Source organism: Anneissia japonica, unplaced genomic scaffold, assembly GCF_011630105.1.
Source record: "Anneissia japonica isolate Jap-2015-1 unplaced genomic scaffold, ASM1163010v1 scaffold2918_len238339_cov177, whole genome shotgun sequence".
Lineage (NCBI taxonomy): Eukaryota > Metazoa > Echinodermata > Crinoidea > Comatulida > Comatulidae > Anneissia > Anneissia japonica.
The window spans coordinates 36,977-53,827 of NW_022734790.1; the positions used below are offsets into that span (position 1 = coordinate 36,977).

The following is a 16,851-nucleotide window of genomic DNA, read 5'->3' on the forward strand; positions in this document are numbered from 1 at the left end:
CAGATAACGGTTTTATTGTATTCCCTGTACCTTAAAACATGTTTAGACAGGTCATTTGTGCTTTCAACTTATCTGGCTGCAAAGTTATGATAAATTATAAAAACAGCAACCTTTTTTGGACGCCATCTTTGATTTTGCAGGAAGCTCCAATAGAATTTTCAAGGATTTTTAGTATGTTATTCTACTAATAATTCTGGACCTATCCTGAAAAATTTAGCTTGTTATGAGAAATTTCCTGGTCTGCCTATATTTACGACCTAATGCTCTTGGACTATAAGCAATTAACACCAGTACTCTTAAGTTAGAGCAAGGGGAGCCGTTAAGATTACTGTCTGCGTTGCTTGAGATTTTGAGCAGTAATGATCCACACTCTAAAACTCGCCTTATCACAATCCTAGATTAGGTATTAATGCGCCCTTTATTAATCCTTTAATTTTTGATGAACTTCTTGCTTAACCTTTTCAGATCCAAATTGCAAGATATCCTTATTTAGCCTATCCCAAATTAATTTAATGCTTTACATACAAATGTACAAAACAGTTTTGCCTTACTTGTAATTGAAATTTCACATGTTTATTTGAACCTAACAAGAAAATGTTCTATATAACAAGTGTGCCCAACACCATGAACTTTTATAAAATCCAAAAATACATATTTTTGTCCGAAGAATAAAAGGCGCCCTCTACAAATGCATTATGTTCAATTTTATTAATTAAATTTTATATACTGTATATAGTGCTTTATTATAATTAAAGGTTCAAAAAGTATTATGAATATATGGTCAAATAAAAGATCAACAAGCACACATTCACTTGATACCAAACTTGTAAAATTCATTTGAGAAAAACTTGATGATCTGTGGAAATTGAGGATTGTATTTCAATCATGAGTTCCTGCACCTTGACATTTTGAATTTGTTGTCTTTGAGAGTATGAACATTCATATTTATGAATTAAATGCAAGTGTATGAGTAGGCCATATATTAATTTTTTTAAACTTTGGACAGCAAATGTCCCCCCCCCCCACATATTCTCAAACATGCACCATGTGCATGACCAGCTAGAAAGGAATTAGGTTGTGTTGACTGTTGCTGGGGAACACAAAATTCAACTTGGCATCAGGTCAGGGAAAAAGAAAATATTTGTCAATTAAAAGGCAATTAAAAGTACATTAATATTGCTGTAATTTTTATTTCTTTTGTAAAATATAGAAAGAATGTTAAGTTTTTTATTAGTAACACAATTATATCATTTTAGTCACAAATTTCAAGGATGGAAGTGGATTACAAGTGTGAAATTCCAAGGCTTTGCAGGTGAAAAATCTCGGCACAGAACAAATTTTTCCGCATTTGAGAAACCTAACTTCGCAAGTACATATGGCTGTAAAACTTCGGAAAATAAAACTTTAGAAAATTCTCTACAACCCTATACACTTTTAGAAATGGATATAGGCAGGTTCAATGTGATTTTTATATTTTTCTACGGGATACAACTGCATCAACTCACCATGAAATTTAGCTTCAACCTACAGCAAAAATGTGAAAGTGAGGCTTAAGTATACACAAACCGCTTAAGGGAGAAATGACGTTGCACGACACAATCCAGCGCATCAAAGATGATTTTATACATGTACCTACTGTAACGCCAGTGTTCGCTTTATTTGTTTCATAGTCAAAAACTGGGAATGCTGGTAAACTACTGGTATTGTTTTCTGTCATTCCAGATGTCTTATTGTTGATTTCCAGCCTAACAATAATTTGTTTAGAATGTTAATAATAAGCTGTTCTTTACTGATTACTTCAGTATCAGGAGGTTAACTCTGGAACCACTGTTACCTCTTGTTTCTGCTATATCCTCAGTAGGAATGGTCTTTTTCTTTGTTAAATACATTTCAACTTCAAACTCATCGCTAGAATCAGTATCTTTTACACCTACATTAGCCTCTATTGGTATCTGTTAGGCTCTTGAAGCTGTTGAACATCATCTGTTACAAGAGTTCTCGAATCTAATATTCAATTTTTTATTTGATTCATTCACCATCTCAAATTTATACAAACATAATTACAAAAAAACAGAAAAATAAAAGACGTTGAAAAACCAAATGGAGATATTGGGATATTTCCAGAGTATTTTGTCCATCTATCTGCATGGGGCGGTTGCTGGATATATACATATGTAGTTCTTATGTCTGAAATGCAAGACATGCTTTGGCTTCTGGATGCAGTGGCAAAAGCAGTTCTGTCTTGTGATGATTGGTTCCCCATTCAGTCACAACAAAGCCTCCCTGTCTCTAGTGCTTCACCTAGAAATTAGGTTGCTGTGTAGTCCATAAGGAACTCTGTTATAAGATTTCCCATGTACTTTGCTTACTTCATACTGAATTTTGTCATTATAAGCTTCATTCTCATACACTTCTTTGCGCAAGACTGACAATATGATCAGTAGAATGGTATCTTCGCCATTCCTGTCCTCGTCTTTAGCGTAAACAAACGTATCATATATCTCTTGCATCAGCACCTGCCGTATGCAACAAAAACTGGGCTCCATTTCTGTAAAAATGGCTAATAATTTAGTAGTACATGCACTTGTTGAATAATTATAATAATAACTTTTATATTGTAAACTTATGCTACATTAAATATACTACATACCCTGGTTTGATTGAATTTGTTATCTTAACTTCTTTAATAAAAATGGCCCTAGCCAAATTTACCCCAGTTGACAGATAGGAAAAATTGGCCTCCATTTCTGTAAAAATGGCTACAAATTTAGTAGTACATGCACTGTTGAATAATAACTTTTATATTGTAAAGTTTAATGCTACATTAAATATACTTCATACCTTGGTTTGATTGTTTGACTTTGCTCTCTTAACTTCTTTAATAATTACCTCAATTGACAGATAGGAAAAAATGGCCTCCATTTCTGTAAAAGTGGCTACTAATTTAGTGGTACATGCACTGTTGAATAATAACTTCTATACAGTAATATATCACATACTTATTTTGGTTTTATTGTTCTGTTGACTCTGTTCTCTGAACTTCTTTAATAAAAAATGGCCCTAGCCAAATTTATCCCAATTGACAGATAGGAAAAATTGGCCTCCATTTCTGTAAAAAATCTCCCATATTGCTGTAAAATAACCTCTGTTGCTGGAATATTCTAATACAATTTGCAAATTGTGCAAGATTTCCTTGCACAGTTTTCAAACTGACTGAGGATAATAATGCGAATTGCTTAGTGGCTTCATTTGCATGAAGCGCTATCAGTCTAACATTATTATTATACCGCTTTGATTCTAACAGATAGTATTAGATCATGTTTAACTTCAACAGATATTTCATATCGCTAATCCAACAAGGCATAATACCTTAGGTTTTTTTGAAAGCCGAGTTTTGCATGAACCGGTAGACCACCCTCGGATACAATACCAGTAAGAACCCTATGTAACACACCCCTAATTAATAGAAATATAAGAAGGCTGTTTTATGAAATTTATCAAATGTAGAGCCTACAGAGTACCCACTTCCAGCCCTATATAAATCCAACCAAAGTATATTATATTGCATATTTAATATAATAATAACATTAATGATGATGATGATAATGATATGATTATAATTATGGCTATCATAGCTAATAGTTTTATTTTAAATGACTTGATATCTAATAACTAATAATACGGTATACTGTAGTACACACCGACGTTTTATGTCATTTGTTTCAACAACACTTATTCAAGACGTATTTATCAAAAATCGTATTTAGTGTGGCACTTACGGTATTCAAGAGGTGCTTATTCAATTGTTTATGTTAATTCCGTTTATCATAAAGGACCAGCAAGACTGTTGCTGTAAGAATTGTTTCTGTTTTATGTTGTTTTATGTTGTAAGTGTTATATATTGTTTTTGGCTATAAAAATAAATCATGTCCAAAAGCAGCCCCGCTCAGATCCTGCATCTTGTTTGTTTCTCTTGTGAACAGCATTGCCACTTATGAGTGAGATAATACTGTAGTTATACCTGTACTATATTTGCTATTGTTCACGGTCTTTGGCCCATGTGACTATATATAAATAAATGATAAAATGCATTGATTATAATTAAATAACTATATTAATAAATACTGTAAAGATATTAAATTTGATGATTTTGAATAGTGTTACTGTACCTTGTTTTTATCATAGCAAAGGACATTAAAGTCTATGTATGAAAACAGTAGTCCACCTGACTGTACGAACCCCACTGTGTTACCATGGTATTACTCTAGCACACTGTTGTACCATGGTGAAAATAGAAGTGAATGTACTTCTGTTGTACACCAGGTCATGTGGGAGATTGTGGTCTAAATATCATGTTCCAATGACCATTGTATTCAAATTTTGATCCCATGAAGCGCTAATAGTTTCTGTCACCTTCAATAAAGTACCAGATGCAACAAGCCTGTATTTATATAACACTAACAGAAATTATGTAACTGAACATGGGTTCATCAACAGTTTATCAAGATTATATAACAATATTTGCAGAAGATAGAACGACGATATATTTTATACCAAGGAATTAGTAAAATAGCGATCAAACTTATTTCGCATAAATTTGATTGTTATCTATTTCTAATTTTGCTACCAATATCATATTGGTCATTCATATCTTTTCCTTTTTTGTGTGTTTTATTTATATCAGTAAATTGTTTCCATTCTGTAATTAGTGTGTCATCCACTAATGAATGTGAATTGAAATAAAATATAAATACAAATTACAAAACATTTTACAATTGACTAGACATTTAAAAAAAATTCTGTGGCTGATTATTTGCAAAATCACTCTTTTTGGTTTCAATCTTGATCAAGCTTTCTCAGTAGTACAGCCATACATTATTAGGCACTCACACACTCAATTATACAGTAACCAAATTTTGATTTACATTCAACAACTGGGCTGGATCAAATACAGATAAATAGATAATATTAATATATTAAATATAATAATAATAATAATTATTATTATTATTATTATTATTATTATTATTGTTATTATTAATATTATTATTATTATTATTAAATAGAAATAAATGGACCTCCACAATGCTTTGATTTGCAATAGACAGTATTTAACCATTATTAAGTTGTTGAGATTTTTTCCATGGTATTTTTCCACCAACTTATTAAACATAACACAATGGTTTGTAAACTGGATAACATGTAGTTGCATATCTAATTTATTTAGCTTATTTAATTTTTAGGCACAAGGGCCAAGGATGCCAATAGTAAACTGTCATTCCCTATCACAATACAAACACACAAGAGGCACTTAAACAAACATCTCTCTATGAGGCTATAGGCAGTGGGGTTGCTTTGGTTGTGACAAAAAAAAAGAAAAAAGACAGGAATTGAACCCAGGCATTGGAAAGCAAGCATCATTACCACCAAACTATACAAAGAACTTTTAACTATGCTGAAGCCAACATTTGAACTTTAACTTTTAATTGCCAAAGAGTTACTTAACAGATTATATTCTGATGCCATATGCTTAGGTTCATCCTGTTTGGAAAATTTAAGGGATTTTTCCTACTGGTCACATGATTGCTTTTTGAATTGCTGCCAAAAACTTTGGAAGGAGGACGTGTCTGTTGTCTGGGTTCATAAAATTGTTTTGAATATACAGTATTGGAACCCATCTGTGGATACCCAAAAATCTCAAGACACTTGTAGTTTCGGATAAAAACACAGCAAAGGCTGTGAAATCACATTTTAATATTTTCATAATCTTAAAGCTTTCTTAGCACGTCTAATTTAATTTTGCTGCTTATAGGATACCAATTAACACAGACTTCCATGAGACAAGTGATAATAAAGGGGGTAATACAGTAGTAAAAACATGTGGGTTTAATGAATTTGAGGGAGATGGGTTATTTTCCAGGAGGTTCATGTTCAGTTGCGGGAGTGTTGGAGACTGTCCCGAATTCCGGGAAACTCGCAAGACTTGCAGGTGACCTGGGACCCCTGAATTCATTGTTAATTTATCATCATCAATCCATGGATTTCCATCATGGTATTCATTGCCATCATGGTATTCAAAGCTAAATTATTATGGAATTGACGATATTGAGCTACAATGGTTTAAATCATACATATATGACAGATCACAAGCGGTTTTTATTAACTCCAGTCAGTCTAATCTCATGAATCTCAATATTGATGTACCACAAGGATCTATTTTGGGTCCCTTACTATTTTTAATTTATGTAAATTCTCTACCTGATGTAATGTCCTGTAAAGTTGTTATGTATGCAGATGACACCACTATACTTTGTAACTCATTTGACCCAGTCACTCTACAACAAGAACTAAATTCTTGTTTGACTAAAATAGCTGACTGGTTCAATGAAAATAAATAAATTATTAATATAAAGAAAACAAAATTAATGTTATTTGGAACAAACTACTTTCTTCCTAAATTTAAAGATATTTCACTTAATTTGAATGGTGATATTATTGAAAGAGTTGATTCTTTTAAATACTTAGGTGTAACGTTTGATCCTGTACTAACTTGGAAAGACCACATAAATAAATTATCTTCAAATTTGTCTAAGCGTATTGGTGTCATCCGCCGTATAAAATACCTACTTCCACCCCATACTCTTAATATGAAACTGTACCACTTTGAAAAACAGTACACAAGTACTGAAAGTGCATGCAGTAAAAAGACAGAATAAATAAATAAATTGCCAAGGCTTGTCCATATTAGAAGTTCATCATTGTTTATGATATTGTTGTGATACTGGACTCACCTCTTAACTACATATTAGATGTTTCATGAACTCATTATAGTGGTGGTTGATAATGATGTAACAGGGGCGGATCCAGAATTTTTCAAACGGGGGTGGGGGGGGAGGTGGTAATAGTAGTGGCCACAGCAGTTTCAGAATAGATAAATGAGTAGCACATAACATCAATTTGAATTAAAATTTTTAAAATTTAGTGGCAAAAGGGGGGGCACGTTCCCCCTGTGCCCCCTAGTGGATCCGCCCCTGTGTATTTTGTATTTTGTGGTGATAATGATAGTTGTTGATAGAGACAATTTTGTCCATGATGATTATAATAATAATCGATGATGATGTGGTTGATGGTGATGATGCGGTTGTTAATGTAATGATTAAAGAAGATATTAATGATCCTGACTATGATGGTAATGTATTCAAGATTGACGGATTGACAGTTGGCAGCTGCTGATGCAGCTTTTATAATGAAGCAGAATTCTAAGAAGAGTAGTTTATAGCCCTCAAGGATATGGCAAAGTTTGATGAGTGCCTTATTCTGTTATAGTGATAGTATCACAGTTTTACATCTTTCCAAATTGCACACAAATAGATATGATATCCAAAAACCAAATTTGAAACAGGTTTCTGAATGAATTACAACTTTTGTCTCTCTCAATAAAAATGACCATCTATTATTTCATTCCTACAGCTCCTTTTGAAAATATACAAATTGTCTTTTGAAAATATATTTTTTATTTTAATTTTGAACTTGTCAAATTAAGATAGTTAAAAAAAAAAGCATTATTCAAGTATGACCGTGTGGAGGTGGAAGTTTATTCTCATTGACTTGGGTTGCCTCAAAATAGGGGATCTAAAAAAATTTAAGAATGAGGTGTTTAGTGAGCACAAGTTTATTGTGTTTCATAACCATTTTTCAATGACATGAATAATCTCCAGTCTGCAGAGTTAATATTGATAAGAAGGATGTTTATGCAATGATCCCAGTCATTGACCTTATCTTATTTGACACCTTGATCTGATTGGTTGGAAGCATAACATAAGAGTCCAGGATCTCGTAGTGGGCTCATTTTTGTCTGGCATGCACAGTGTGAGTCACTAACAGGGAAGCACAACCAAGTAAGTAATAACATTTTATATAATTTGTGTATTTTAATTTGTAGTTTTCAAATAGTATGTGTTTATTATCATATAACATATAATAATATGGCTGGATTAAAATCATGGAGAGAAGTTGATGACGTAGCAAAATCTAGAAATCTTCCAGTTGATTGCGATGCAAACTTCGTATCATACTTCATTGTCTCTTTGGTAGAATATGCTGCAAGTGAGATTAGCTTTTAACAAGGACCCCTTTAAAAACTGTAATAGCTCTTTAATAGTAGATTCTGCTACTGTATTATTTAGGGACTGAGAATGTTGTTGGGGCCTTTTGTGCCTGCTGGCATGAAGATATGTTACTGAACAATAAACAATACTATGTATTATTACTGTGATGTAGTCCAATAATAGGCCAGTATATATAATATTGATAGTTTAAGCTAAATGGCTGTGGAGTCAGATAATCAGATAATAATAAAATTACAGATTAAAACAAGTATCCATAGCTAAATAATAATTTAATATAAATGCATCAGGAGTTCACATATAGTACAGTACAGACAAATTCTATGGCTATCATATCATAAATTTTATAAATTTTATTACATAATCTTACCTTTACTCCTTTAAATTTTTGCCTCTGTTGTTGTTAAACATGTTAACAAAATCGGTTGAGCTGGAATATTACCAACCCCCCCCCCCCCCACCTGTTGAAATAGTGTCCTTGGTCATTGGTTTTGCTTACTTTTTTAATTCTTCCTTTAATAGATTTTCATGTTTGGTTGTATTGTCTTGTGTTGTTGTGAATGTGTTTTTATGTATTTTTTTTTTGTTGAACAATTTTACTTCTGTACTCTTAGGTCTTCATTTTACAAGCTCATTAAAGTTACATGAATGTCCTTTTCATCTTGTATCCTATTTTTAACATTTTTAAAAGTTTTATTTGTAAATTGACATTGATTTGATGATGAATAAAAAAGTATTGAATTGAATGTATTTTCATTCAAAGAATAATAATAGTAATACAGCCTATGTAGCATGAATTGTGCTCCAGGCTTTAGTAGAGAACGTTTGACTGTTTTCATCAGCAACGGTACATTCCAAAACACTCTAGAGTGCCATATGTTTAGTAAGAAGAAAAAAAGATTAAAATCTTTAACTCCCTTTTAACAAAACTTTTTTTTTGTAGGTCTGGAAAAATGAGATACCTTCCTGCTTTGTTATTGTTCATGTGGACCACAGCTGTTGCCCAGGCATTCATCTATTCACATTTAAAGAAGAAGCATCCAATATCATCAGAGAAGGAGTAAGTCAAACTTTATGTTTAGTATTTCTTGAGTCAACATTATCAAATTGCATCAAAAATAGAATTTAAAATCTATTGGTGGTCATAGTCGACATACCAGTTTTTATTCGTTAACAAAGCAGACACAAGAATATTAGATTTTTTCATTTATATTATTATATTTTTACATGATACTTTTACTTTTGTTCCTAATCACATCATGGACAAATGCCACTAAACATTATAAGGCTTCTGTTTATCAGGCCCAATAAACACAATCATCACCCTAACACTCTTTGAAAAGGATTTTACATAACAGATACTAATAACAAATATTGCTTGATATTTTTTTTAATTTACTTATACTACCATTTAAACTGACAAAAAGTACCATGTATATAATAAATCAAGCATATGTAGTGAAAATGAATTACAAACTTATTCCCTAAGTTGGGTGGAACTGGTTTTATCAAGCTTTTTAACACAACTTTAGCAGTTTTTGCACACAGTCAGACCCAGAGGTGTAACTAGCTGCAGATGTGCAGAAAAGGGCATGTGCCCAGGGCGCCGAATTGAAGAGCACAAAAGTGGCAAGGGAGAACAAATATATAGGCCCACCAAATTTAAAAGATTTTGATGATGCCACTGGTCACAACATGTTTTTTATTTGTTTTTTTTTATCATTTATTTGTTTATTATATGTCTCGCCAAACAATTTTATACATCTACACTGGCTCTTTTGCATAATATGAATTACTGTATAAATACTTAAGAGTTCTATCAAGAACTGACTCATTCATTTTGGTATATATAGTATTTTAAACTAAAATTTTCCATTCTGTTTACTCTCAAAGTGAAATGTTTTTTTCAAAATTCAAAACAATTGAATTATAGATAGAAAAAAACTCATGATGTAGACATTTTTTTAGTAATATAAAAGGTAAATTTTTGTGTGCTTCCCTCATAATTATTGAACTAAACCATTTTGTCTTTAATTAGATTGCAAGATAGTTTGGATGATGAATACATTTCCTTTCCAACAACACCTCCCCCATTGCCATTTGATGTGACTTTCAAGGATGAAGCAGAAAAATGGCGTGAGTTTGCAGAAGGTATTCTGCAGTGTGAAGGAATGCAATCCCAAAGGAAGAGACCTCAGCGTGCTGTACAAGGAGCCGGAGATGGTTTCTCTGAGATGTTACAGAGCTTTGCTGACTGGATTAGTGAAATCAGTGATGATATGGATAGCTACAAACTGACATCATTCGAAGAAGATACTCAGAATTTTGGTTCAAGATCTCAGTCCAGGAAGCTCTCCTATTTTGATTTAGATATTGAGCCAATGAATTGGGAAGAGATCTTTAGCACTCCACCCACTAAGCATAAGAAACAGAATTTCTGGGAAAGGTTAGTCATTTCTGGTAAAGTTAGTGAAAGTTAAGGTTAAAGAAAGCTAGTTAAGGTTATGTATAAATATTTGTGTTTGTCTCACAGGGAAACCCCCTCTACTGAATTTTTAATTTCATTGCATGGTCTATGCAGGGATCTGAAGTTGAAAAGCCAGGTCTGGTTTAATGCATTTTTTTAACAGTGAATACATATAATTATATATGTCTGTGCACGGCGATACCCATAATCATTGATTTTAGTTACGCAATTTACTACTACAGTAGTAAAAACATGATTTTGGCAACTCCCTTGATTCACAGGAGACTTGGGGCCCCTGTCTATGCAGTAGGAACCATTGGATATATGAGTGAAGTTTTGTTGAATTTGTAAACCAGCGAACTTGCATATAGTGCACACATTCATTTTGATTGTTTTCCCATATATTCAGTGCCATTGATTCAAAATTTTAATCAATATATTGGCTGTATGTTAGTACTGTATAGAAAAAAAAGTTATTTCCAAAAATATTTAATCAGCAGGCTGGTTTTAGTATTGTTTGCAAATGAGTTGTCATAGTTTCTACATTATTGGCCTAATAATTTTGTATGGAAGATTGTTATTTAGGACTAGGTCAGAACATGTCTCCATCTTTTCACAGATTCAATCCGGAGCCTAAGCCCACAGAGAAACCTTATGAAACCCCAGATTACAGTGTCCTTTGTTCAGGAGATGACTATGAAGCACGTTGGTACAACAGGAGCGTCTGGGTGTCCACCACAGTAATTGGCTTTACCCGGCAAATATCTGGGATAAGGGCTTTTAGAAGGCTATTTCAGTACATCAGTGGAGACAATGTACCAGGTAAATATGTTTTGGTTAATACTCTGTATGTCAGTAACCTATAATTATAAATTAAATAATGAGATTTTGAAATACTTCTCCATCTGGGAATCGTGTTTCAAGAATGATGACAAGTTATCGCCATATTCTGTCTGTAAAGTGTAATCATTTCTTCTTTCATGTATTGGGCGACTTGATTGCTCGAGCAGTATAAGCAATGGGTGCTACAACCTATACCCTTAACATCTGCACCTCTACTCATGGTTTGTTTGGTAGATCAAAGTCTTCTCGAGTATTACCTTAGGTTCAGTGTACACGTTTGGTTTGTGTGCACTTTAAGAACCCTGTGCATCCTTCATATGTTTTGGTTACCCTGCTGCTTTCATTTCAATCAATTTGTTGTTAAAACACAACAAAGAAAGATTCACATCAATCAACAAACTTTTTGGAGGTAGATGTCAGCACCTCTCATTGCAAAAGAATGGGACTATTCTTAAAATTATGGATTAATTACTTATACCGTTACTTTACTTCTTTCCTTTCTCTTTTGTGAATAGGCGTTAAGATACCGATGACAGTTCCAGTGAGGACTATAGTCGACACCACTTGCTCACCCTTCCAGATCTTTAAGAAGTACACATATTCATTCTACTTACCACAAGAATTTTGGGAAAATATCCCAGAACCAACAGATAAACAGGTAGGTGCACATTTTGTAAGACAGACAAATACATGAAGCCTTCAAAGATACTGTAGCCTCGTGTCCAATATATCTTCATCTTATATGATAGTTGTACACTGCTTTTTATTTCATAATAATATATTACTGTAGTAATATTTTCTATGTTAAATTGAGTATTGTAGTTACAAGAGACTCATCATGGTATGTCCCTGTAGAAAGTCGAGCCATTATGGAGACCATGTTAGATCATGGCGGAATAAGTTAAACTTATTCCTCCATGGTTTGATATTTTTTAACTTATTTGTACATTTAGCTGCTAAAGAAACAGCTATGAAGTTACTGAATTATGAAAAGGTTTATTCTCCACAAAGTTTGCCTGCTTCACCTTACAAATTTTAGGTAACAATTAACATCTCGACAAGATTTGATTGACAGATAAACCGACTAATCAACGAGCGTCATTTAGTCATGTGAACAAAAACTTTTTCTCGGACATTTTAATTTCCTTAGAAAGCTGGTACACGAAACATACGTGAGCTTAGGCCTAGATGTCTATGCTTGGTTATAGATACCCAGATTTACACGAGCAGTGCGCATCAGTGACTTGGCCTTTGCCGACAACAAGGTTGACAGAATGCGGCTTTTCCCTCTTCCATTGGGAGCGAAATACAGAGACTTTTACAACAATTTCCCTGCCATGTTCCATGAAATAGATTAACACTATAAATATATGATTCATTTGCATACCGCCTACCCTGAATTCTCTTTCTTAAAGAAGGTTGATAGCAAAGAAAATCTCGGTAAGTCTAGCCGCCATTGTCTAAGGTTTTCATGACTTTGTGGGCTGGGCTTTGCGTCCTTGTCGACATGTCAATTGTATGATATCCTCCTAAAACTTAAACTCTTATCTCCAATAATTTCAGTAAAATTGTCTTGTTGTCTTCTATAGGTATTTATTGAAAGGTCACCAGAACAGATATTCTATGTGACCACCTTCAGCGGTTATGTAAACAGCATTTCCGTCTTGTACAACTTGAACAAATTGCAGAATGCTTTGGATGATGCACAAGAACCATATGTAACAGATAAATACTATACCAGTGGCTATGATCCGTAAGTCAAAATACACTACTGTGATTTTCAAGCATGATAGTTCAAATTTGTGTTAGATAACTGATTGTGGTTCTTACAATGCCATCTGGAGAAAAATCTACCGTAATTATGGAATCCACAAAAAGTGGTGGGTTGGCAGTACCTACTTGTCGCTGGCATCAGTTTGGCCTCTCATCAAAGTGTGGGTGGTAGTTGTTTAGCTAATATATGTCCAATAAATTGTATTGACATCATCATAACAATCATGATACAGTCATGGACAAATTACAAAAACAGAAAGTTATGAGTGTATGTCAGATGTAAAAACTTTGGACATAGCTTCCGCAACTCCACATAGCGTAGATATTCAGTATATGAATTAACTTACAATTTATTATTTAATAAATGATCTAGGCCTAGCTAGCAAAGCCCAAATTTCACTTAGCACAAAATGAGAGCAACATTTGACCATCTATCTTATAGGCCTATAGATTTTTTTTTAATTCATCTGCATCCAACAGAAAGTAACTTGCCAATTACAGGATAGAACGATGCTTTAATTCACATCTCTTTGTGAGGCTTAGTGAATGGAGTTATTTCAGTCATTAAAAAAACACAGGAATTTAACTCAGGAGCCTGCCAGTGGTAGAAAAGCATCTTAACCACTAAGGTGTACTACTTCACTACACAACACTTCCCATAAAATGCTTAGATAATTGACCTGCAGCCTATAGCAAGTGTTATGAACATGGTTTGTGTTAAACACAAATTTGATTTTGTTTAGTTGTATCAACTGGCTGTATGATGGAACTTTGAAAAAGGACGTTAATTATTATGCTTAGAAAATCTGGTACAAACCCAGTAACTTTTAGGATGTTTTTTATTTGATTGCAAATATTTTATTTTTAAAAATTAATTTTAAAGTTATGTTTTTATACCCAATTTTAGACCTACGAAAATATTAGATAGAAGAAATGAGATCTGGGTTCCATTTAACACAACAGTAACAGATGGTCCAGTATGTCTGACATCACACTCTACAAAACCAAGTCCTTTGGAGCATTGTAAAGGTATGCTTTGAATTCCTTTATTATCTGCAGTAAATGTCATCATGAAATTTATTGTCATTATCAGAATCTGCATTACCATTACCACCAGGTTAGGAAGGAGGCAAACAGACAGATATTAGCAGATGTTCCATTCATATCTGACAAGAGATAGCCATCACAAATTTCCATAATCGTATATATAAAAAACACCCAAACATATTTTTCATCAATGTATAAAATACTCATGTTTGCATTGCCACCTCCACATGTAGGTGCAAAGTTATTTATATTCATATAAATATAAAAAATAGGAGTAGATTTTTCTAAGCTTAATTTTAAATATGATGCAGGTATTCTCTCCATGGTAAAACAAATACTTTCTGAAACTGATCATCCACTCTACACTGAGAACAAAATTCATATAAATATAAATAATAGGAGTACCGGTAGATTTTTCTAAGCTCAATTTTAAATAAGATGCAGGTGTTCTCTCGATGGTTAAAAACACATACTTTCTCAAACTGATCAACCACTCTACAATGAGTACAAATTTCTCCCATCCCATATTCGTATCCGCTCCTTACCTATCCGTACTAAACGCTATAACAAATCATTTGTCCCACATTCTATTGTAATTTACAACAAATATGTTGAAAGATAACTTTTGATACCCATGGAGAGAACACCTGGATCACATCAATCACATCAATCTAATTATTAATTAAATTGCACAGTATTACCTAATTTTGCTCTTTATTTGAATTGTAAATAATGAATTGTTTTTACCTTTTATCTATTTTACCTTTATTTGATTGGAAATTGAATTGTGTATCTTACTTTTTATATGTTGCAGTGTATAAACAAAGATTTTCTAATGTATTTTATTATATATTGGACAATAAAAGATTGAATTGAAAATAAATTTGTACCTACTTTTTTATATTCATGTATTTCTTTTGTACAGTGAAAATAATCTTCAATAAAAATGTATTATTCTTCAGTGGTTTCTTCTTCTTTTCATTGCATGATCCCCAATGGGGCAAGCAACAGCTGTGCAGGTTCTCGAAGTCAAATAATTATTAAGTCCACACAATATATGCTTTTGCTTTATGGACTAGAATTATCCAGATAGCCCTGTTTACAGATGCACTAATCACGTCAGCTATGTTATTGAATGCTGTGTCAGCTAAGAGAGATTTCGGCATAAATGGAGCAATATACGTCCACGTCCGCATCCTTACATGGTCTATGATTTAAGATGCCCCACTTCGTTGTGGATTGTATGCTATGGTATAAACATTTAGAGGTTTACTTATTTCTAGAATTTTACACTTCTTTACTTTAAATTTTCCACAGATATTAAGTGCCCACAGTATGAGGTTCTAGAGACACTTGATGATGGTGTTGAATTGCGTCGCTATATAAACTTAACAACCGTAATAAAGAAATCCTTAACCTGTAATTTTGTTAATGCAATGTCAGAATCATACTACCCTGTGCAAAGATATTTTGGAGGTAAGTGTTAGATATAAAAAATAACTAGTAATTTCTTGCTTTGTGTATTTCAGATATTTTATTAGTTTTAAGTATAAACTGAACAAAGACAAATGTTTATTTTGCCAATAACCAATGTTTAGATAATACCACAGTCTTGAAATATGCAGAATTTTGCCAAAAAATTTAAGGATTTTTGTAGTAAAATATCTGTCAATCATTAAAACTTTTTTTTTCATTGGCGGCGTGATTCCATAGAGAACTCAACATTATGACACATGTGCGACAAATCAGTTTTAATGACATCCACTCATTGCATCGCCAAGCGCTCACAGAGGACGCAGACGCCCTCTGTGCATTTTATGTAGCATTTCAAAATTGGAATACTATTTTGAAATTTGTTATGGACCATGATTAACATGATTGAGGCATCAACTTATCTTGATTTATGCAAATATTTTTTTTAAGGGTATAATTCTAGGAGTGAAGTGATTCCACGTATGGCTCCTGTGTTGTTTAGTGTTGATCGCCCAGATAATCTACCGGTCACCTGTGCCGCTGTTTACCAATCAGCTTTCATTGTTCCTGACAGTATGCGTGATAACCTACCAGACCCACTTGATGTACACAGTATTATTATTTATATATTATATTATTACCACCTTTTTCATTATATGAGGCTTGTCATCCATAACCAACATACTGTTTCAGTTTCAGTTTCAGTTTATTTATTAGACCAAAAGATGGTCGGGGGAAGCTTAAGCAAACAAATCACTATAACTTTTTCAAGCCAGCTGCCCCCTCCCTAATAAAATATACAATATGGTAGAGATAACAATTTAAATCACAAAAGACATAAAAACATCAAGAAGGAATAAACAAAAAAAACAAGTATGTATAATTAAAAAAATAAAAATAAAACACCCAAGAGAAATGACAATTTGAACATTAAAATTACATTGAGAAAACATAATTACATTGTGTGAAAAAAAGTATGAAGCACATTTAAAAAGGATCTAAGTGACTCGCAGGTCAAGACATCTTTAAGGCTATCAGGCAATTTTGACCAGATTCGGGGGAAAAGTACTGTAACAGAATTATGATGAACAACAGTACGAGAATACAAATGATTAAATGTAA

General features: G+C 33.0%; 1 protein-coding gene across 1 annotated transcript in view; it reads left to right on the top strand.

Moving 5' to 3' along the window:
* Positions 1 to 7,816: 7,816 nt before the first annotated feature.
* Positions 7,817 to 16,851, top strand: part of LOC117116490 — a 25,423-nt gene continuing 16,388 nt past the window's right edge. The window contains exons 1-9 of the mRNA XM_033260551.1: positions 7,817 to 7,898; positions 9,070 to 9,186; positions 10,165 to 10,572; positions 11,213 to 11,415; positions 11,952 to 12,094; positions 13,026 to 13,189; positions 14,117 to 14,238; positions 15,574 to 15,732; positions 16,180 to 16,334. Of these exons, the coding sequence (XP_033116442.1) occupies positions 9,080 to 9,186; positions 10,165 to 10,572; positions 11,213 to 11,415; positions 11,952 to 12,094; positions 13,026 to 13,189; positions 14,117 to 14,238; positions 15,574 to 15,732; positions 16,180 to 16,334 (1,461 nt within the window). The 5' untranslated portion in view covers positions 7,817 to 7,898; positions 9,070 to 9,079. The remainder of the gene's footprint in view (positions 7,899 to 9,069; positions 9,187 to 10,164; positions 10,573 to 11,212; positions 11,416 to 11,951; positions 12,095 to 13,025; positions 13,190 to 14,116; positions 14,239 to 15,573; positions 15,733 to 16,179; positions 16,335 to 16,851) is intronic.